This window comes from Geotrypetes seraphini, chromosome 3, assembly GCF_902459505.1.
Source record: "Geotrypetes seraphini chromosome 3, aGeoSer1.1, whole genome shotgun sequence".
Classification (NCBI taxonomy): domain Eukaryota; kingdom Metazoa; phylum Chordata; class Amphibia; order Gymnophiona; family Dermophiidae; genus Geotrypetes; species Geotrypetes seraphini.
Genome location: NC_047086.1, coordinates 279168859 through 279193321, shown reverse-complemented (window position 1 = coordinate 279193321; position 24463 = coordinate 279168859). Strand labels below are relative to the sequence as shown.

Genomic DNA, 24463 nt, shown 5'->3' with positions numbered 1-24463 from the left:
TGGTCAGGGAAGAAGAGACAAGGCTCTGTTGGACAGGGCTGGGGGCAGAACTGGGCAGAGTTGAGTGTCCGGATTTTTGCTTCTGAAAATATGATAACCCTACTAACAAGGCTACTAGACTACCAGAGTTTGTAAGGTAGGCCTGACCTACATGGTCAGGAATGGGATCTGCTTTTGGGCAAGGGAATGGTGAGTTTCAGTTTCAGCCGAAAATACACCTGCATTTTTGGCTGAAACTGAAACAAGGCTAAATTCAAATTTGCATGAGATCTGCCTGCACTGCTTCCATTGTATGTATATTGATCTCATGCATATTCATTTGGGAAATCCTGAAAACCTGGCCTGGTGAGGGCCGAAGTTGTGTACCCCTGCACTAAGAGGTGGTGATTCTCGTGGCACTGATTTAGCCATGTTGCCCATGGTATGCCGATCTATTTCGGTTACAACTGGACAAGGGCCTAAGATTGCCACCGCTCGCACAGGATTCAGTTGCCACGGAGAGTCTGAAATGCTCTGGGCTTATGGCTCTTGAGTGCACAGCCCTAAAGAAGAAAGGTTATTCGGAGGGGGTTATAGCCACCCTCCGACGATCTAAGAAGCCAGCTATGGTCACAGCCTATGCTCTCAGCGCTGATGTGCAGCTCAGAAGGTGGAATCTTTTAGGGCACTGATTTCTGCAGTCCTATCATTTCTTCAAGATAGCCTTTAAAAGGGACTGGCAGTTGGCTCCTTCAAGGTATAGCTAGCAATCCTCTTCTGCTTTAGGGCTAGAGAAAGGGTCTTTAGCTTTCCATCCTGACATTTTCATGTTTCTGAAGGGAGCATTGCATTTACATCTGCCTGTGCGACAACATTGTGCTATGAGCCCTCAATAGAGAGCCCTGTACCAGTCCTTGCAAGAGGTGTCACTAATGGATCAGACCATCAAGCTGGTTTTCCTGGTAGCTGTCACTTTAACAAGAAAGGTTTTAGAACTTCAGACTCTGTCATATAGAGAGCCATTCCTCAGATATATGGAGGTAGGTGTGATCTCTGCACAGTTCCTTCCTTTTTAGCAAAGGTGGTGTCGGTGTTCATGTCATTCAGGAGGTCTGACTGTCTGCATTCCAAGTTGCAAGTATAAAGAAAAAGGATAAAGTTCTGAAGATACTGGACATGAGGAGAGCTTTTCTCTGTTATCTCGAGATGACAAATGAATTCTGTACTTCAGATCATCTTTTTGTGCTCACCAGTCCTGGCAGACTGGGAAAGCAAGCATCTAAGGCTTCTATTTCCAGATGGATCTGCATGGCTATTTTGTCTGCATACATTGGCTGTGGCAGAGTTTAAAAAAGGTTTGGATAATTTCCTAAAAGATAAGTCTATGGGCCATTATTAAGATGGCTTGGAAAAATCCACTGCTTATTCCTAGGATAAGCAGAAAATCTGTTTTACTCCTTGTGATCTTTCCAGGTAACTGTGACCTGAGTTGGCCACTGTTGAAATAGGATACCTTTGGTCTGTCCCAGTATGGCAAGTCTTATAGGGTTTAATTAATTGTCTTTGTTGCAGATCAAAAAAAGACTTGACTTGGTTGGTGAGTTTCCTGTGCACACCTTGTTATTTCTCCTCTTTTGGGGTGATCAGCTGTTTTGGTATGAACTGAAGAGATGGAGACTGCCTGCATAAACTCGTAGGTAGAAGTGAATAACCCACTTGTCAAAACTCATGTTCCTTTATACTGGAAAGAAGATTATTGAGGTAAGAACCTAATTTTCCCATTCAGATTGCTGGATAAAGTTAGAACAACAAAAAAGTTACATATTGTCACTATAAGATGGCTGATAGCTAACCACTGAGTTTGAATATCAACTCGTAGATATTAAAGTTGTCAAGGCTCATTTCTTATGGCTTTTGGTGCTTTGAGGAACTCTTATTATTTTTTGTTAAACCTCCAGTTAGAATATTATTTCAGTAAATTTCTCAAATGTCACTTCTTGATTATTTCTTAATACTTTGTTGGTTGCTTTTCTCTGGGTTGAGCAGTCTCTCTCTACCCTTCCTGCGCTATGGGCTCCAGTATTGAACATAGTACTCTAGGTGAGGCTATACCAATGGCATGTACAAACCAGGGTGTGACGCCTGCACTAAAAGGATGACACTGGAACACCTAAATATGTAAGGAAAAGAGAGTCAGAGAGGATTGAGACAGTACCCTGAATTGTATTAATTATGCATAAGAAGGAAAGCTTTTCCAATAGTAAGGAGGCTGCAGAGAGACAAGAGAAACTTGAGTTGGGGTAATAGGGAGAAGACAGTTGATGACTTTGGGTAGTAGAAGAGGGAGGAAACACAGAGATGGGAGGGGAGAGTAAACTTAGGGGCTGAAGGATAGAGAATAGAGGAAAGGGAGAGAAGGAAACTTGGTTGGGAGAGAAAGGAAAAAATAAGAAAATAAAGAGAGAAAGGAGTAACAGTAAATGATGGCAGATAAAGACCAGAACGGTCCATCCAGTATGCCCAGCAGTCACACTCAGCAATTTATGATTAAATTGCCTTTTTTTTTTTTTTGCATTTCTGGGTCATAGACCATAGAGGTCCACGCAGCACTATCCTTAGTTAGAAGATGAATCCCTAGGAACATAAGAACATAAGAATTGCTGATGCTTGGTCAGACCAGTGGTCCATCATGCCCAGCAGTCCGCTCACGCAGCAGCCCTCCGGTCAAAGACCAGCGCCCTAACTGAGACTAGCCCTACCAGCGCATGTTCTTGTTCAGCAGGAACTTGTCTAACTTTGTTTTGAATCCCTGGAGGGTGTTTTCCCCTTAACTATCTTAGTCGCTCTTCTCTGGACCCTTTTGAGTAGTACCGTGTCCTTCTTCATATACGGCGACCATAGTACTCCAGGTGAGGGCGCACCATGGCCCGGTACAGCGGCATGATAACCTTCTCTGATCTGTTTATAATTCCTAGCATTCTGTTTGCCCTTTTTGCCACCGCCACACATTGCGTGGAAGGCTTCATCAAGTTGTCGATCAGAACTCTCAAGTCCCTTTCCTGGGAGGTCTCTCTAAATACCACCCCGGACATCCTGTATTCGTGCATTAGACCTTTGTTACCGACATGCATCACTTTACACTTATCCACGCTAAACCTCATCTGCCATGTCGATGCCCGTTCCTCGAGCCTGATTATGTCACTTTGCAGATCTTCGCAATTCCTCTGCGTCTTCATTACTCTGAATAACTTTGTATCGTCTGCAAATGTAATCACCTCGCTCATCATACCTATGTCCAGATCGTTTATAAAGATGTTGAAGAGCACGGTTTCAAGCACTGAACCCTGCGGCACTTCACTCGTGACGCTTTTCCAGTCCGAGTATTGTCCATTTACCCCCACTCTCTGTTTCCTATGCTCCAGCCAGTTTTTAATCCACATGAGTATTTCACCCTCGATTTCATGGCTCGCAATTTTCTGAACATAAGAACATAAGAAGTTGCCTCCGCTGAGGCAGACCAGAGGTCCATCTCGCCCAGCGGTCCGCTCCTGCGGCAGCCCATCAGGCCCATTGCCTGATCAGTGGTCCCTGACTATTCCTATGACTTGCCTCTCACTCCTATCCCTATAACCTACCTCTACTCCTATCTGTACCCCTCAATCCCTTTGTCCTCTAGGAACCTATCCAAACCTTCTTTGAAGCCCTGCAACGTGCTCCTGCCTATCACAGCCTCCGGAAGCGCGTTCCATGTATCCACCACTCTCTGGGTGAAAAAGAACTTCCTAGCATTTATTCTAAACCTGTCCCCTTTCAATTTCTCCGAGTGCCCCCTTGTACTTGTGGTTCCCCATAATTTGAAAAATCTGTCCCTGTCTACTTTTTCTATGCCCTTCATGATCTTGAAGGTTTCTATCATGTCTCCTCTAAGTCTCCGCTTCTCCAGGGAGAACAGCCCCAGCTCTTTCAGCCTGTCAGTATATGAGAGGTTTTCCATACCCTTTATTAGCTTTGTTGCTCTTCTCTGGAATCCCTCAAGTACTGCCATGTCCTTCTTGAGGTACGGCGACCAGTACTGGACACAGTATTCTAGATGCGGGCGCACCATTGCACGATACAGTGGCAGGATGACTTCTTTCGTCCTGGTCGTATTACCTTTCTTAATGATGCCCAACATTTTGTTTGCTTTCCTTGAGGCTGTGGCGCACTGCGCCGACGCCTTCAATGTTGTGTCTACCATCACTCCCAGGTCTCTTTCAAGGTTACTTACCCCTAGCGGTGATCCCCCCCATTTTGTAAGTGAACATCGGGTTCTTTTTCCCTATATGCATGACCTTGCATTTCCCTATGTTGAAGCTCATTTGCCACTTTTTGGCCCATTCTTCCAGCGTCGTCGGATCCTTTTGGAGATCTTCGCAGTCTTCCATGGTTTTCACTCTGCTGTATAGCTTGGTGTCATCAGCAAATTTAATGACCTCACATTTTGTTCCCGCCTCCAGGTCGTTAATAAATATATTGAACAGGAGCCATCCCAGCACCGTCCCCTGCGGAACTCCACTCGTGACCCATTGCCAGTCTGAGTAATGGCCCTTTACTCCAACCCTCCGTTTCCTGTCTGCCAGCCAGTTTTTGATCCATTGGTGGACCTCCCCTTGCACCCCGTGGTTCCATAGCTTCTTAAGCAGTCTTTCGTGTGGTACCTTGTCGAAGGCTTTTTGGAAGTCAAGGTAAATGATGTCTATGGATTCCCCTTTATCCACCTGGCTGTTTACCCCCTCAAAGAAGTACAATAAGTTTGTGAGGCATGACCTTCCCTTGCAGAAGCCATGCTGGCTCGACTTTAGCTGTCCATTGTTTTCGATGTGCTCACAGATGCTGTCCTTAATCAGCGCTTCCATCATCTTTCCCGGGACTGAGGTCAAGCTCACCGGCCTGTAGTTTCCTGGGTCATCCCTTGAGCCTTTCTTGAAGATGGGCGTAACATTCGCTATTTTCCAGTCCTCTGGAATCTCTCCAGTTTTTAAGGATAGGTTGCATATTTGTCGAAGTGGCCCTGCTATTTCGTTCCTTAGTTCCTTGAGTACCCTTGGGTGAATGCCGTCCGGACCTGGTGATTTGTCGCTCTTTAGCCTGTCTATCTGCCTGAGGACATCCACTTGGCTCACTTCTAGTTGGACCAATTTATCATCCTGATCTCCATTTACGATCTCTTCGGGTTCCGGAATATTGGTTTTGTCCTCCTTCGTGAAGACTGACGTGAAGAACTCATTTAACTTGTCAGCTATCTCTTTTTCCTCTTTTACCACTCCCTTTCTGTCTCCATCATCCAAGGGTCCCACTTCCTCCCTTGCCGGTTGCTTCCCCTTAACGTACCTGAAGAATGATTTGAAGTTTGTTGCTTTCCCTGCCAGTCTCTCTTCATATTCTCTTTTTGCTTTCCTAACCACTCGGTGACACTCCCTCTGGTGTTCTTTGTGCTCCTTATGGTTGTCATTTGTTTGGTCCTTTTTCCATTTTTTGAACGATGCTTTCTTGTCACTTATCGCCTTTTTCACTGCATTGTCATCCACACTGGATTTTTTGTTCTATTTTTTTGCACCCTTTCCTGAACTTGGGGATGCACAGGTTCTGTGCTTCGTGCACCATGCCCTTGAGTAGGGTCCAGGCTTTTTCTACGGACTCCATCTTCCTTGTGTTGCCGTTGAGTTTCTTTCCCACCATTTTCTTCATGGCATCATAATTCCCTTTTTTGAAGTTGAGTGTCGTCATTGTGGTTCTTTTCACCTTTGATGATCCAATTTCTAGCCTGCAATGGATCGTGTTGTGATCGCTGTTTCCTAGTGGGGCTAGTACCGCCACCTCTTTTGAGGGTCCCCCTAGTTCGTTGAAGATTAGGTCAAGAGTGACATCTCCCCGTGTTGGTTCCGTGACCAGCTGTTCCATGAAACAGTCCCTCATGGCCTCCAGGAATTTGGTCTCCCTCGTACAGTTTGAGTGCCCGATACTCCAGTCTATCCCAGGGTAGTTGAAGTCGCCCATCACTACCATACTTCCGCTCTTGCATACCTGCCTCAGTTCAGCCTCCAGGTCCTGGTCAATTTCTTCCGATTGTCCAGGTGGGCGATAGTACAGTCCCAATTTTATGTCTGCTCCAGTTCCTCCCGGTAGCTTAACTCATAGTGATTCCAAGCCATCCGCCCTTACTGTTGTTTCCATCCTGGTTGAGGGTATGGAGTCTTTTATATATAGCGCTATTCCTCCACCTTTTTTGTGTGTCCTGTCCCTCCTGTAGAGCTTGTACCCTGGTATGGCTACATCCCATTTATTGTCATCAGTCCACCATGTTTCCGTGCCTCCAATTATGTCCAGGTCCTTCTTGCTGGCTATGACTTCCAGCTCTCCCGTTTTGGCCCTTAGGCTCCTAGCATTGGTGTATAGGCAATGTAAATCCCGGTTGATTGCCTTCCCTGTTGGTTTTTCTCGTGGTTTGGCGTCCCCCTCATGGGTGGTTAGTCCCCGAGCCGAGCCTCGGTCATCCTCCTCCTGCGGTGTGTCTGTTACGTCCTCAGCCTGTTTCCCCATTTCTGGTTGCCCCTCTGGCTCCCATTGTTCTCTGTTAATCCTGCTTGCCCGTTTCATTTGCACCCTGGGCCCCTGCATTACGTCCTTAGGTCCTTTTTCCAAAAATTCCCAATCAGTCCCGAGCCCTCTTTTACAATGTTCTTGCTCAGTATCCTTATTTGATACATTTGTCCGATGTGTCGAGGTCAGATCGACTATCGGCTTTCCCCTTCTCCTCAGTTTAAAGCCAAGTCTATGATGCTCTGGACGTTGCGTGCCAGCATCCTTGTCCCAGCCGTGCTCAGGTGTAGTCTGTCTCTCCTGTAGAGCTTGTTCTTCCCCAAGAAAGTTGTCCAGTTCCGAACAAAGTGGAACCCCTCCTCTTTGCACCATCTCCTCAGCCAACCGTTTATTGCTTGTAGTTCGCTCTGCCTCCTTGCGTCCACTCTCGGTACTGGCAGGATCTCTGAGAAGGCTATCTTCCTCGTCCTCAATTTCAGTTTCCTCCCCAGGATCCTGAACTGGTCAGTTAGTGTAGTCCTGTTGTAGTTCCTCCTGCTGACGTCGTTGGTTCCAATGTGGATCACCACTGCTGTCTCCTCCGTCTCGGCTCCCTCCAGGATCCTCTCAATTCTGTCGATGACATCCTTCATAAGAACATAAGAAGTTGCCACCACTGGGTCAGATCATTGGTCTATCGTGCCCAGCGGTCCGCTCTCGCGGCGGCCCGTCAGGTCCATGACCTGTAATGTGGTTCCTGTCCGTTTCTGTAACCTACCTCTTCTTTTTTATCTGTAACCCTCAATCCCCTTTTCTTTTAGGAACTTGTCTAAACCTTCCTTGAAACCTTGCAATGTGCTCTGGGCTATCACAACCTCCGGAAACGTGTTCCATGTGTCCACCACCCTCTGGGTAAAAAAGAACCTCCTAGCATTTGTTCTAAACCTGTCCCCTCTCAATTTTTCCGAGTGACCCCTTGTGTTAGTGGTTCCCCACAGTCTGAAAAATCTGTCCCTGTCCACTTTCTCTATGCCCCTCAGGATTTTGAAGGTTTCTATCATGTCTCCTCTAAGTCTCCGCTTTTCCAGGGAGAAGAGCCCCAGCATCTTCAACCTGTCAGCATACGAATAGTTTTCCATACCTGTTATCAATTTAGTTGCTCTCCTCTGGACCCCCTCAAGTACTGCCATGTCCTTCTTGAGGTACGGCGACCAGTATTGGACACAGTACTCCAGATATGGGCGCACCATTGCACGATACAGCGGCATGATGACTTCCTTCGTCCTGGTCGAGATACCCTTTTTAATGATGCCCAACATTCTGTTCGCTTTCTTTGAGGCTGTTGCGCACTGAGTTGATGCTTTCAATGTTGTGTCCACCATCACCCCCAGGTCTCTTTCAAGGTTGCTTACCCCTAGCAGTGATCCCCCCATTTTGTAGCTAAACATCGGGTTCTTCTTCCCTACATGCATGACCTTACATTTCTCTATATTAAAACTCATTTGCCATTTTTTTGCCCACTCTTCCAGTCTTGTTAGGTCTCTTTGCAGGACCTCACAGTTTTCCGTGTTTCTAACCCTGCTGCAAAGTTTGGTGTCATCAGCAAATTTGATAACCTCACATGTCGTCCCCGTCTCCAGGTCGTTGATGAATATATTGAACAGGATTGGTCCCAGCACTGACCCCTGTGGAACTCCACTCGTGACCCATTGCCAGTCTGAGTAATGGCCCTTTACTCCAACCCTCTGCTTCCTGCCTGCCAGCCAGTGTTTGATCCATCGGTGGATATCCCCCTGCACCCCGTGGCTCCACAGCTTCTTAAGTAGTCTTTCGTGAGGTATCTTATCGAAGGCTTTTTGGAAGTCAAGGTAAATGATGTCTATGGATTCCCCTTTATCCACCTGGTTGTTTATTCCCTCAAAGAAATACAGTAAGTTCGTGAGGCACGATCTTCCCTTGCAGAAGCCGTGCTGGCTCGCCTTCAGTTGTCCATTGCCTTCTATGTATTCGCAGATTGCGTCCTTGATTAGTGCTTCCATCATCTTTCCCTGAACCGAGGTCAAGCTCACCGGCCTGTAGTTTCCCGGGTCACCCCTTGATCCCTTCTTAAAGATAGGCGTGACATTGGCTATTTTCCAGTCTTCTGGGATCTCCCCAGTTTTTAAGGATAGGTTACATATTTGGCTTAGTGTATCTGCTATTTCGTTTCTCAGTTCTTTTAATACCCTTGGGTGGATGCCGTCCGGACCTGGTGATTTGTCGCTCTTTAGTCTGTCTATCTTTCTGAGAACATCCTCTTTGTTTACCTCTAGTTGGACTAGCTTCTCATCAGGGTTTCCGTTTATGTGCTCCTCAGGTTCTGGGATGTTGGATGTGTCCTCTCTCGTGAAGACTGACGAGAAGAACTTGTTTAACCTGTCAGCTATCTCTTTTTCTTCCTTTACTACTCCCTTCCTGTCTCCATCGTCTAACGGTCCCACTTCCTCCCTGGCTGGTTGTTTCCCCTTCACATACCTGAAGAATGGTTTGAAGTTTCTTGCTTCCCCCGCCAGCCTCTCCTCATATTCTCTTTTTGCTTTCCTAACCTCTCGGTGACAGTCCTTTTGGTGCCTTTTGTGTTCCTTCTGGTTGTCCTTTGTTTGGTCCTTTTTCCATTTTCTAAATGATGTTTTCTTGTCTCTTATCGCCTTTTTCACCGCATTTGTTATCCACGCCGGGTTTTTGGTTCGATTTTTTTTTGCACCCTTTCCTGAACCTGGGGACATACAGGTTTTGTGCTTCGTGCACCGTGCCCTTAAGTAGGGCCCAGATACCCTCTACGGTCTCCATCTTCCTTGAGCTGTTGCTGAGTTTCTTTCCCACCATTTTCCTCATGGCCTCGTAATTTCCTTTTCTAAAGTTAAATGCTGTTGTTGTAGTTCTTTTCACCTTTGATGCTCCCATTTCTATCTTGCACTGGATCATGCTGTGATCGCTGTTTCCTAATGGTTCTAGTACTACCACGTCCTTTGCGGGTCCCCCTAGCCCGTTGAGTATTAGGTCAAGAGTGGCATCTCCCTGTGTTGGTTCCTTGACCAGCTGCTCCATGAAACAGTCCCTCACCACCTCCAGGAATTTTGTTTCTCTCGTGCAATTTGAGTGTCCAGTTTTCCAGTCTATCCCAGGGTAGTTGAAGTCACCCATCACCACCACACTTCCGCTTTTGCATACCTGCCTCAATTTAGCTTCCAGGTCCTGGTCATTTGCTTCCAGTTGTCCTGGTGGGCGATAGTAGAGCCCCAATTTTATGTCTGCTCCCTTTCCTCCTGTCAGCTTAACCCATAACGATTCCAAGCCGTCCGCCCTTACTGTTGTTTCCATCCTGGTTGAAGGAATGGAGTCCTTTATATATAGCGCTATTCCTCCACCCTTCTTATGTGTCCTGTCCCTCCTATAGAGTTTGTACCCTGGTAGGACCACATCCCATTTATTGTCCTCGGACCACCATGTCTCTGTGACTCCAATTAAGTCTAGGTCCTCCTTGCTGGCTATAACTTCTAGCTCCCCCATTTTGTTTTTTAGGCTCCTAGCATTTGTGTATAGGCAAGTTAAGTCCCTGTTGTTTACCTTTTCTGCTTGTTTTCCTCGTGGATTGGTGCTCCTGCCTACCCCTTCATGGTTGGTCAGCCCCGGAGCCTCATTTCGTTCATTCTCCTTCTGTGGTGTGTCTGGTTCGTCCTCGCCCTGCTCCTGTGGTGCGTCTAACTTGTCCTCAGCCTGCTTCTCCATTTTTGTATGTCCCTCTGGCTCTGGCTGTTTCCTCCTTTTTCCGCTCTTTAGTTTCATTTGTTCCTTGGCCCCCTGCTTTGCGTCCTTGGTTTTTTTCCAAAAAATGTCCACTCAGTCCCTCTATCGCCTTTTCCCAGTTCAGTATCCTTGTTTGATACTCTAGTCCGATGTGTCGATGTCGAATCAACTCTCGGCTTTCCCCTTGTCCTCAGTTTAAAGTCATGTCTATGCCGTTCTGGATGTTGCGTGCCAGCATCCTCGTTCCAGCCGTGCTCAGGTGCAGTCCATCTCTCCTGTAGAGCTTACTTTTCCCCAGAAAGGTTGGCCAGTTCCGTACAAAGTGGAAACCCTCCTCATCGCACCATCTCCTCAGCCAACTGTTTATTGCTTGCAGCTCGGTCTGCCTCCTTGCATCTGCCCTCGAAACTGGCAGGATCTCTGAGAAGGCTATCTTCCTTGTCCTCAGCTTCAGTTTCCTCCCCAGGATCTTAAACTGCTCGGTCAGTGTGGTCCTGTTGTAGTTCCTTCTGCTGACGTCATTGGTTCCAACGTGGATTATCACTGCTGTCTCCTCCGTCTCAGCTCCCTCAAGGATTCTCTCGATTCTGTCGGAGATGTCCTTTGTCCTCGCCCCTGGGAGACATGTCACTAGTCTGTCCTCTCTGCCTCCTGCTACGTGACTGTCCACTTCCCTCAGGATTGAGTCTCCCACTATGACTGCAGATTTCCCTTTTTTCAGCTTCCTCTTGGGTCTCAGGTCTGTATCAGTGGCTCGATCCTCCAATCCTTCCTCCGGGTTTTGCTGGGTCACTGCCTCTTCTGCTCGCTCAGTTCCTACGCAATATCCTTCCCCCCTGGGGTCTGGTGGGTTCTGTCTTTCCTCTGTTGGTTCCCCTCTAGGTTGCTGGTGCTCCTGTGTCTCCACCATCTTGCAGGCTTCCTCGATGAATCTCTCGAGCTCTCTAACCTGCTCTTTGATGTGGCTCTCTCTGGTGATATCCTCAGTTTCCATGATTTCCCACGGTTGCTCCACGGTGCGGAGTCCCTCCAGCTCCTGGATCCTGACCTGTAGTCTCCCGACCTCCTTCTTCAGGCTACCCAGTTCCTGACATCGACCGCATATGTACTCCTTCCTCCCGGAGGGGAGGTAGTCATACATATGGCACTCGATGCAGTATACTGGGTAGCTTCGCTGGGTTCCTGCTGCCTCCATTTCTCCTTTCCCGTACCTGAAGTTCCTCGGTGTGGTGGGGTGTGCTCGGCGTGCAGCTAGAATGAAAAAGAAGAGAGAGAAGAAGAAAAATGAGAACAGAAGAAATTTGATTTTTTTTTTTTTTAGTAGTTCAAGTTGTAGTGGTTTTAGTAGATTAGGTCTAGGTTTGAGTTTAAAGTTGCTGCTGGACAGCCCGTTTTGGCTTGCACTCCTCCTTGCTGGCTTTCGTCCTCTGAGTCACTGTTCCTCTGCCTTTCTTATTCAAATCCTGCTTTCTCCCCTCTGCCTTTTTAGGGCTCCTTTTCCAGGCTCCTTCGCAAAGGCGCTCTCGCTAAGGCGAGCGCCTTTGCCACTCGCCTTCGCCGGACACCGAACGGCTGGGCGTCATTGGCTCCCCTCCTCTTAAGGGGGAGCCGGCCGCTGACTCCTCTGGTGACGCGGCGCGGGTGGGCGGAGCTTACTCTCGCCGCTGCCCGCCCTCGCCTCCGCTACCCTCTGTCTCCGCCTCAGCCCTCTTTCCTCCTCCCGGCTACCTCTCTCTGCCGCTGCTCCAAACCACGCGGCTTGTGCTTGCCCTCGGGAGACATGTGACTAGTCGGTCCTCTCTCCCTCCGGCTATGTGACTGTCCACTTCTCTCAGGATTGAGTCTCCCATTACGATAGCAGTTTTCCCCTTCCTCAACTGTCTCTCTGGTCTCAGGTCTGTGTCAGTGGCACAGTCCGCTGGTCCTTCCTCCGGGCTCTGCTGGGTCTCCACCTCATCTGCTTGTCCAGATCCTCCGCAAGGTCCTATTCCATGGCGTCTGATAGATTCTGTCTGGTGGATTCTGTTGGTTCTCTCCTGATGTGCTGGTGGTCCTGTGCTTCCACCATTCGGCATGCCTCCTCGATGAACTTCTCGAGCTCTCTAACTTGTTTCGTGATGTGGCTCTCTCTGGTGGTGTCATCAGTGTCTTCAGTTGCCCAGCACTACTCCTCAATGGTGCAGAGTCCCTCCAGCTCCTGGACTCTAACCTGCAGTCTCCCGACCTCCTTCTTCAGGCTATCCAGTTCCTGGCATCGACCGCATATGTATGCCTGCCTCCCGGAGGGGAGGTAGTCATACATATGACACTCGGTGCAGTATACTGGGTAGCTCAACTGGGTTCCTACAGCCTCCATTACTCCTTTCTCATTCCTATGTCCCACGGTGTGAATGGGTTGTGCCCGGCGCACAGCTAGCTGAAAGAGTAGAAAGAGAAAGAGAAATGAGTAGAGGGGAAGTACCTGTGAGTAGAGGGGAAGTAGTCGTTCTTGCGGAACCTTGTCAAACGCCTTCTGAAAGTTCAGATATACAATATCGACTGAGTCACTCTTGTCTATCTGCCTGTTTACTCCCTCGAAGAAGTGCAGCAAGTTCGTCAAACAAGATCTGCCTTTGCTGAAACCATGCTGGCTGGTCCTCATCTGACCGTGTCCGTCAAGGTGATCAACGATGCAGTCCTTTATCAGCGCCTCTACCATCTTTCCTGGTACCGAGGTCAGACTCACCGGTCTGTAGTTTCCCATGTCTCCCCTCAAACCTTTTTTGAAGATGGCATAACATTCGCCACCTTTCAGTCCTCTGGAATCTTTCCCTATTCGATCGACAGATTGGTTATTAGTTGAAGCAGTTCAGCTATGGTCCCTTTCAGTTCCTTGATGACCCTCAGATGGATGCCATCCGGTTCTGGGGATTTATCACTCTTAAGACTATCAATCTGCCTGCATACCTCTTCTGGACTGACCGTTAACCCTGTCAGTTTCCCTGTCAGTGTCACAGAAGAGGGAAAGGATCAGAGAAAAAATAGAGAAAATGAGCAGAACAGGAACCAGAAGGTGGAGATATTGGAGAAGGAGGGGATCTTGAGTTGCAACTTTGATGTAGATTACCACTGATAGTTTATTTTTATTTTTTAAATAAATCTTTATTCATTTTAAAACATACACAAGTGCATATAGAAATACAATAGTTAACACCAAATAACAGCACTTATTACTAACAAATAATAATATAGACATATTTCGCCTCCTTCCCTTCCACCCCGGATGTGTGTAAAACTCAATAAAATGTAAGGCTTAGACAATTAATTAGTGGATACAAAATTTGCTAATGGGCCCCAAATCTCCTTGAAGTTTTTACCATGACCCTTTAGTTCCAAATTCATAAGTTCGTATCTATAACATTAGCACAGGCATTCCCACCAAAAGGTGTGATTCAGCCTATCGCAATTCTTCCAGTTTTTTGTGATCATATGTATAGCAATCCCAGTTATTACAAGTACAGTGGTACCTCGGTTTACGAGTGTACCGGTTTGCGAGTGTTTTGCAAGACAAGCAAAACATTTGCAAAATCAGTGCCTCGGAAACCGAGCATGGCTCGCTTTACGAGCAACCCCCGCAATCCGGCACCCCCCCTGCGATCCGGCACCCCCCCCCCCGCCACGATTGGGCACCCGCCACCACAATCCGACCCCCCCGCCACGATCTGACATCCCCCCGACACAATTGGGCACCCCCCCCCGCCGCTTCTTACCCTCATCTGGGCTCTTGAAGATCGGCCTACTCGTCTGCTGGGCCTTGAGCATCTGAGCATGCTCAAGGCCTACGAGTTCACGTTCTGAACGTGAACGTGAACTCTCAGGCCTTGAGCATGCTCAGATGCTCAAGGCCCAGCAGACGAGGAGGCTGATCTTCAAGAGTGCCCAGATGAGGGTAAGAAGCGGCGGGGGGGGGTGCCCAATTGTGTCGGGGGGATGTCGGATTGTGTCGGGGGGGGTGCCCAATCGTGTTGGGGGAGGGGTTGGATCATGGCGGGGGGATGCCCAATCGTGTCGGGGGGGGTCGGATCATGGAGGGGGGGTGCCGGTTCGAGGCAGGGGGGGTGCCGGATCGCAGGGGGGGTGCCTGATCGCAGGGGGGGCCTTTGAGGGGAGCAATGCCGGTTCTCGGGGGGGGGGGGGGAAACGCATCAAAGCAAGTTTCTATTATTTCCTATGGGGAAACTCGCTTTGATAAACGAGCATTTTGTATTACGAGCATGCTCCTGGAACGGATTATGCTCGTAATCCAAGGTACCACTGTAGTAATCTATTCTCAGTTGTAGAAATTGGAGACTTGGATTGTAACATAGTTCCAAAAAGCACCATATCATATGATAAAGGAAGAATACCACAGAAGAATACCACACGAGGGGGAAGAATTGGCTAGTCGATGCCCAGAAGAAGAGAGAGCTAAGCACACCGAGGACATTGACCTGAGACCGATAAGAAAATTGAAGAAGGGAAAGTCAGCGATCCTGGTGGGAGACTCGATATTGAGGCATGTGGACAGCCACATAGCAGGAGGAAGAGAGGATCAACTGGTGACCTGCCTCCCAGGAGCGAGAACCAAGGACATCGTGGACAAAATTGGGAAGGTCCTGGAAGGAGCGGAGACGGAAGAGACCGCAGTAATGATCCACATCGGGACAAATGATGTCAGCAGGAGAGACTACAGAAGAGGCACGCTGATAGAACAGTTCAAGATTCTAGGAAGGAAACTGAAGATGAGGACCCAGAAGATAGCATTCTCAGAGATCCTACCGGTACCGAGGGCAGATGTGAAAAGGCAGGAAGAACTACAATCAATAAATGCATGGATGAGGAGATGGTGTAAGGAAGAAGGGTTCCACTTCGTGAGGAACTGGACAACGTTCTGGGGCAAGAGCAAGCTCTACAGGAGAGATGGACTGCACCTGAGCGTGGCGGGAACAAGACTTCTAGCAAACAACGTCAAGAGAGGAATAGAACAGGATTTAAACTAAGAGAAAGGGGAAAGCCGACAGTCGACCTAGCGTCGATGATTCGGAAGAAGGTATCCCGTGAAGATACTAAGGGGAAAAAAGGCAGGGAAGAAACAAGAGACAAATTACAGGAGTCAACTAACCCAGAAGAGGAGGTTAGAAAGATTGTAGCAAAAGAGAAGACACCAAAGACTGAAGCACAGGGAAAAGAAATGAAGACGACAAAATGCCAGGATCTAAACTGCATATATACTAATGCAAGGAGTTTAAGAAACAAAATGGGGGAGCTAGAAGCCATGGCCAATGCAGAGGACATAGACATCATTGGAATCTCTGAAACGTGGTGGAATGAGGAAAACAAATGGGATACAGCACTGCCGGGGTACAAGCTCTATCGCCGGGATAGGTCAGGTCAGAAAGGAGGAGGAATAGCCCTATACGTAAAAGAAAGCATACAATCGACAAGAATGGACACAGCGGAGATGATCAACAAACTGGAATCGCTATGGGTTAAAATACCGGGTAGGAAAGGGCATGAAATAAAGATGGGCCTATACTATCGTCCACCCGGGCAAACCGGAGATAGCGATAAAGAAATGGATGCCGAGATGAAGCGAGAATGCAAAAGTGGTTACACAGTTGTTATGGGAGACTTCAACTATCCTGGGATAGACTGGAGTCTTGGAAGCTCAAGATGCGCTAGGGAGACAGAATTCCTGGAGGCTATACAAGATTGCTTCATGGAGCAGCTTGTTAGAGAACCGACGAGAGGAAATGCCACTCTGGATTTAATCCTAAATGGACTAAGGGGACCTGCAAAGGAAGTGGAAGTAGTGGGACCGTTGGGAAACAGTGATCATAATATGATCAAGTTCAAGGTTGAAGTAGGCATACCGAACGGAAAGAGAACCATAGCGACATCTTTCAACTTCAGGAAAGGAAACTATGAAGCAATGAGGGAAATGGTAAGGAAGAAACTTAGGAACACTTCCAAAAAATGGCAAACAGTAGAACATGCCTGGTCTTTTTTCAAAGACACAGTGAGCGAGGCACAAAATCTGCACATCCCCAGATTCAGAAAGGGGTGCAAAAAGGGTCGAACAAAAGACCCAGTATGGATGACTAAAATAGTGAAGGAAGCGATAGGCAATAAGAAAAATTCATTCAGGGAATGGAAAAAGGACAAAACTGAAGGGAACCAGAAGGAGCACAGGAAGTATCAAAAAGAATGTCACCGTGTGGTTCGAAAAGCCAAAAGAGAGTATGAAGAGAGGCTAGCCAGGGAGGCACGAAATTTCAAACCGTTCTTCAGATATGTTAAAGGGAAACAGCCAGCTAGGGAGGAGGTAGGACCGCTGGACGAAAGAGACAGGAAGGGAGCGGTGAAGGAGGAGAAAGAAGTCGCAGAAAGACTCAACATGTTCTTCTCGTCTGTATTTACAAACGAAGACACAACCAACATACCGGAACCTGAACAAATATTCAATGGAAATCAAGCAGAAAAATTAACATCCATGGAAGTGAGCCTTGATGATGTACACAGGCAGATAGAAAAACTTAAAACTGACAAATCCCCGGGTCCGGACGGAATCCATCCCAGGGTTCTGAAGGAATTAAAGGAGGAGATAGCGGAACTACTGCAGCAAATTTGCAACCTATCCTTGAAAACAGGCATGATCCCGGAGGATTGGAAGATAGCCAATGTCACGCCCATCTTTAAAAAGGGATCAAGAGGTGACCCGGGAAACTACAGACCAGTGAGTTTGACCTCGGTTCCGGGGAAACTGACGGAAGCACTGATTAAAAAACACATCGATGAACATCTGGAAAGAAACGAACTTTTGAAAACAACCCAACATGGTTTCTGCAGGGGGAGATCGTGCCTAACGAACTTATTGCACTTCTTCGAAGGAATTAACAAACGGATGGACAGAGGAGACCCCATAGACATCATATACCTTGATTTCCAAAAAGCCTTTGACAAGGTGCCTCACGAACGTCTACTCCGGAAACTGAAGAACCATGGAGTGGACGGAGACGTACATAGATGGATCAGAAACTGGTTGGCGGGTAGGAAACAGAGGGTAGGGGTGAAGGGCCACTACTCGGACTGGATGGGGGTCACGAGTGGTGTTCCGCAGGGCTCAGTGCTCGGGCCGCTGCTATTTAATATATTCATAAATGATCTAGAAACAGGCACGAAGTGTGAGATAATAAAATTTGCGGACGATACAAAACTATTTAGTGGAGCTGGGACTAAAGAGGAATGCGAAGAATTGCAAAGGGACTTGAACAAATTGGGGGAATGGGCGGCGAGATGGCAGATGAAGTTCAACGTTGAGAAATGTAAAGTATTGCATGTTGGAAACAGAAACCTGAGGTACAACTATACGATGGGAGGGATATTATTGAATGAGAGCAACCAAGAAAGGGACTTGGGGGTAATGGTGGACATGACAATGAAGCCGACGGCACAGTGCGCAACAGCCGCTAAGAAAGCAAATAGAATGCTAGGCATAATCAAGAAGGGTATTACAACAAGGATAAAAGAAGTTATCCTGCCATTGTATCGGGCGATGGTGCGCCCGCATCTGGAATATTGCGTCCAATATTGGTCTCCGTACCTTAGGAAGGATATGGCGTTACTGGAGAGGGTTCAGAGGAGAGCGACACGCTTGATAAAAGGGATGGAAAACCTCTCATACGCTGAGAGATTTGAGAAACTGGGTCTCTTTTCCCTGGAGAAGAGGAGACTTAGAGTGGATATGATAGAGACTTATAAGATCATGAAGGGCATAGAGAGAGTAGAGAAGGACAGATTCTTCAAACTTTCAAAAAATAAAAGAACAAGAGGACACTTGGAAAAGTTGAAAGGGGACAGATTTAAAACGAATGCTAGGATGTTCTTCTTTACCCAACGAGTGGTGGACACCTGGAATGCGCTTCCAGAGGGAGTAATAGGGCAGAGTACAGTACAGGGGTTTAAGAAAGGATTGGACAATTTCCTGCTGGAAAAGGGGATAGAGGGGTATAAATAGAGGATTACTGCACAGGTCCTGGACCTGTTGGGCCGCCGCGTGAGCGGACTGCTGGGCATGATGGACCTCAGGTCTGACCCAGCAGAGGCATTGCTTATGTTCTTATGATAGATTCCAAGATCTTATTAATTTCCCTCCAGATAGACTTCCAGAATCCTAATATTAAGGGACAAAAGTATATGTGATCCAGCATCCCTATATCAAGATGATAGTGCCAGCATCTATTAGACTTTGAACTATCTAATTTTTGCAAACGAACAGGGGTCCAAAAAATTCTATGTAACAGAAAAAAACAAGTCTGTCTCATAGATGCTGACGCTGTACATCTCATCCTCCAAGACCAAATCTGTGGCCATTGAGTAGTGGAGTGTATCATACTAAAATAATTAAGAAAGTGACACTTGAGAAACTTTACTGAAATAATATTCTTACAAGCTTAACTGGAAGTTTAACAAAAAAATAATAGAGTTCCTCTAAACACAATTACAGTTCAACAAATTGTGAAAAATAGCAGTGAGACAGCTATATAACAGTTGTCACCTTGACTTTTCAACTGAGAGACTTTGATATGTATGATGTGATGATGTCACAGTGAGCCACTGAGATTGGCCTTGATTGTCTTTATCAGGAATGGTTGCTAAGAGATGACACATTTTTCCAAGGCTAATTGTCAGTATCACAATGATCCTGTGCATGATAGATGAGACTGTAGAAAGAATAACCAGAGTTGAGTAGGAAGCTAAGAAATGGAGAGCAAAGTAAAATGGAGATATTAGAGATGGAGATGAGGAGTATGTAGGATTCAGGGTTGGAAGGATGAATAATAGAGTTAGGGAAGGTGGAGGGATGAGAAAGAGAGATGATCGGTATAGTGGAGAAATGTAAATCTTGTTGCATATACCTAGCAAACATTAAAAACCCACTGAAAGAGAGAAGCCTGTGGCTAAGATCATAGTACTAAATGTGGTGGGAAGGGGGAGCTGAACTCAGAATCCTGTTCATTAGGATTGCTTGGGCTTAGCCTTGGTGTACTACAGAAATGGTGTGATCAGGCCCAGAGAGACAAGATAGCTTGTTACTGCTGGCCAATGAATGTCACTAAAGGTGTTATAGAGGAAGCACCCTTTTAGACCTTTAGTTTTGTTCCTTTTTTGCAGTTCTAAGGGAAGTTGCTAGGGACAGATGTTAGAAGATAAATGTAAGAATCAGGAAAAATTATGCTAGGTAAATTGGAACCTCTCCCCAACCCCACTGTCAAAGCTCATTCTGCAAAAATTATGTACCCAACAGTAGGGCATACCCACAGTTGCCCTAGAAAAAAAATTATAAAGGACTTTGTTCATGGCTCGTATCCCTTGTTTTTCCTCCAGTTTGCTGTGGAGTTATTAAAAATTATAAACTCCCAGGATCAAAGGCTTTTGGATTGCTTATTTTAGTGTAATATGTCAAGGATTTATTGGATCGATCAATTATAAATATTTTTAAAATAAATGAATAATTTGTAGTCCTCTTATTCTAGAAAATTCCTTTGAACTTCTGCTATTCTTATAGTAATAGACACTCTTTTGACTTTCCATTCTCTGCATGTTTTATTTTGCACAGGGATGGCCTTATCAGCAAAGAAGAAATGATGGCTTACTTCCTAAGGGCCAACTCCCAACTGCACTGTAATATGGGACCAGGATTTGTTCATAACTTTCAGGAGGTGACCTACTTGAAACCAACTTTTTGTGAGCACTGTGCGGGATTTGTAAGTTTGTATATTTACCACTACCTGACTGTACATTTATGTCACTTATTGGCCTTTGCTTTCATCTGCCCAAGATATTTATTGCCTAGTTTTATCGTCAAATAATATTTATTGAGCTCAGTACCAAACACATACTGAAATCACAACCTGATAACAGAGAAGCTCAAGTTTCCAAATAACAATAGAAAGCCCCACCAAACCATCCCCCATCCCCCACCCCCACCCCCACCCCCAGTCCTCCTCCAAGATAATAATAATTGAGAAAAGCAAGTCAAATTAAACACAATAAATCATTAGAAACCAAATAAACTTGGATCAACAGTTCAAAAGGTGGCTGCTAGCCAGGGGAGTCATGGTATTCCAGAAGGGCTCCCAGATTGCCTAGTTGTATAAAGTAGCATAAGCATACATATGTGGTGTCTTATACACTTTCACATAATGGCACATTACTGAACCAGTTTGCAAAGAGGCTGTGTTACCCTGGGCCCCCATATTACAGGAAGCCCCAAGTCTGCCTTAAGCTGAAGAAGACACAGCTTCAGGTGGGCTTTGGGGGTCCCCTTCCCAATTTCAGCATTATGCCACTGAGCTGATCGTGGCAAGGGAATCTCCCTGCTGCGATCAGCTCAGCCTTTTGCAAACCCCAAGACAATCCCCGGCAGGAGGGATGCCTACTCCCTCCTGCAAGCACCCTCTCCAACATCCCCTGCAGAAGGGATACCCACTCCCTCCTGCCAGCACCCCCCAGACCCATGACCCCCCCCAAAGCCCACCCGCAATCCCCTCCCCGTACCTTTATAAGCAAGGTCGGCTGGAGGGGTGCTGCCTCTTCAGAATGTAGGGCCTTCCCCTTCCCGGTGCATCCTGGGATGTACCAGGGAGGGGCCTTAAGCCCTGATTGGCCCAAGCACCTAAGGCCCCTCCCATAAGAGGGGTTTTAGGTGCCTGAGCCAACCGGAGTCTTAGGCCCAGGTAGCTCAGGTTGGCCCCAGGTGCCTAAAGCCTCTCCTATGGGAGAGGCCTTAGGCATCTGGGCCAATCAGGGCCTTAGGCCCCTCCCCAGTGCATCCGGGAAGGGGAAGGCCTACCATTCTGAATAGGCGGGATTGTCAGCTGGAGGGAGTAGGCATCCCTCCAATCAACCTTGCTTATAAAGGTATGGGGGGTAGGGAGTTGGGGTTTCAAGGGGTGGGGGGTCATGTATTTGGCAGTGTGCCAACAGGAAGGAGTGGGTATCCCTCCTGGCAGAGATTTTTGAGGGGTGCCAGCAGTAGGGAGTGGGCATCTCTTCTGCCGGAGATTGTTCCAGGGTTTGCAGCACGAGGATTGGGCATTCCTTCTACTGGAGATTGTTTCAGGGTTTGCGGCAGGAGGAACTGGGCTTCCCTCCTGCCAGGGATTGTTTTGAGGGTTCTGGCATCCCTCCTACCAACTGGCTTGTGGTGGGGTTCTCTGCCGTGGCTGCTCATCTGATCGCAGTAGGGATATTACATCCACGAACCAATCACTTCGTGCTACTCTTTCCCATTTTATCCCTCCATCATTAAAAGCCATCGAAAATAACTTATATCATATGAATACTAAAGGCTCTATCCTCGATCCTATCCCTCCATTTTTCCTGAAACGACATTTTACAGTTTTTGGATCATATATCCTTCAAATAATTCACACTTGTTTATCTACAGCCAAAGTTCCACCAGACTGGAAACACTCAATCATAAACCCAATCATCAAAGACCCAAAAAATAATCTCGATAAATGTTCTAACTATCGACCAATAGCAAATCTTCCATTCCTATGTAAATTAACTGAGAAAACTGTCTTCCAACAATTGACGGACTTCATCGACAAAACACATGTACTTCACCCCAACCAAACTGGTTTCCGTATCAATCATTCTACAGAGTACTCATTACTTGGTCTCACTACATCCATAAATTATTATTTAGATCACCACAAATCCGTTCTCCTAATCTCCTTGGATCTTGCTGCAGCTTTCGATACCATCGACCATTATCTTTTATTACAACGTCTTGAATCCATAGGCGTAGCCGATCAGGCCCTCGAATGGTTCCGCTCCTATTTCTCCGATAGATCCTACACAGTACAATTTAACACAACAAAATCAAATCCTTACCACTCTAACTTTGGAATCCCACAAGGCTCTATTTTATCGCCTTTATTATTTAATATCTACTTGGCTCCACTTCTGACTCTTTGTCAATCAATAGGGTTTACAGTATACGCTTATGCCGACGACCTACAAATTCTACACCCCATTGACCCAACCAATCATTCTGAGATTCAGGCAATTAATCAAAAATTAAGTAAAATTCACGACTGGCTAAACATCAATAAATTATCACTGAGCATCTCAAAAACTAATACCCTCCTTTTCCCAGGAAAAGAGGGAGCGCAACTAATTTCCCCAATCATTATTGATAACATTCCACTATCATCAGTCACCACTATAAAAATTTTAGGCGTTCTCATAGACAATAAATTGACATTTCGACCTCAAATAAGCGCCTTAGTTAAAAATTGTTTTTATAAATTGAGAATGATTCGATCATTAGCCCCCCTTCTCAACATCAGTTCTCTCAATATTCTGATACATTCACTCGTTATATCGAAATTAGATTACTGCAACTCACTTTTAAAAGGAATATATCATAAAGACTTAAAACGTTTGCAGTTGATTCAAAATACTGCTATTAAGATAATTTCAGGAGCAAAGAAGTATGATCACGTAACCCCTCTTCTTCAAAATGCCCATTGGTTGCCAGTCTCACAAAGAGTAACATATAAAATCGCCCTTTTAACATTCGGAACTCTGCAGTCAAATGCCCCAGCCTTCATAGACAGATTACTGATTCCATACGACCCACCAAGATCCTTAAGGTCCATATCTCAATTTAACCTCAACATTCCTTCCCTAAAAAATATCGGCACACGCCGTACCTCAATTTTTTCAGTCACAGCCCCAACAATCTGGAACACTCTCCCACTATATTTAAAAATGGAAAAAAACTTAAAAAAATTTAAAAGTAACTTAAAATGTTTCCTTTTTAACGAAGCTTTTAACTGAAAAAAAAAAAAATAAATAAAATAAAATAAAGAGGCACATTTCAGACATCAAATCACTAATACTAGTTTTTAATTTCCACCCTTCCCCCCAATTCCTTTTGTGTTTACCTTAAATGTTTCTTATTTTTATTTTATCAATTGTATTTCTTACCCCCTTTACCAATCGTGTCTATTGTATGCCTGTCTATAATTATCTAATACGTCAGTCATGTCGATCTTAAAAGTTTGTATTAAATGTTTTATTTTTTATCTGTAAAGTTATTTTTATTCTGTACAACGCTTTGAAGAAACGAAAAAGCGTTTAATCAAAAATTGAATAAACTATAAACTATAAACTATATATTTCCTTTCCGCGATCAGTTAAGCGGCTGCGTCTATTTCAAATGTAGGCCAGCATTTCAATGTAGGCCAACATTTCAATGGCCTACATTTCAGGTGCCTATCTTGGGCCCTAGGGAGATGCCTAGAGCCTCTTAAGCTTGCCTAAGGCCACTTCTGGGGAAAACCACGCCAATGACCAGCCTTGAGCATGGTTAAGCATCCCTAGATGCCTCCCTTCACTTTCGATAGACACCTACAGTGTAGGTGGCCTGCCTCGGGGTGTTTTTTTTTGTTTGTTTGTTTTTTTAGAAAATGTGCATCCCAATTGGCTGGTTAAATAGCAGTAGGAGCCTACCACCACGTACAATTGAGATGCTGTTTATAGAATTTGACCCTAAATGTCTAACACCTGCTCTGAGTAGGCATGTACAGGAGAAAAGCATGGATGCAGTTTGCAAATATGCAAGTTGATTATAAAACACACTTCGCCTGATTCAAAGTGATTTAACCAGGCAAGAGAGGCTCATGCCTGATTGAATCACTTGTGACCATCTAAATGTTGATATTCAGTGGCACTTAACCAGACAATGCTGCTGAATATCACCACAGACCCACCCTTTCACTATCTGGTTAATGCTATTGTGGTCCATAGGCAGGGCTTGTACAGAGCCTGGGAATAGCCTGGACTTAACCAGTTAGCAGCTATATTTATAAACAAAAATCAATTTCTAGACCGCATAACCTCACAATTTGTGATTTGTGGTTTACAAAAGACTAAAAAAAATAAGTTAAAATGAAAGTGAAGTTAATTACACAAGAACTTTGAAAACAAATAAGTTTTCAAGTGTCCCCTAAATTCCAAATAGGAAAGTGAAATAGTAAGCAACTGGTTGGGTAAGTGGCTAAAGTTGGGACAGTAAAAAAGGCTGTTCTAAGTTTAGTCACAA

General features: G+C 46.0%; 1 protein-coding gene across 14 annotated transcripts in view; it reads left to right on the top strand.

The window, feature by feature from the left end:
- Positions 1-24463, top strand: part of RASGRP3 (RAS guanyl releasing protein 3) — a 299643-nt gene that overhangs the window by 197056 nt on the left and 78124 nt on the right. For all 14 annotated transcript variants that reach the window (XM_033938594.1, XM_033938597.1, XM_033938599.1 and 11 more), the window contains one exon: positions 19961-20108. In XM_033938594.1, the coding sequence (XP_033794485.1) occupies positions 19961-20108 (148 nt within the window). The remainder of the gene's footprint in view (positions 1-19960; positions 20109-24463) is intronic.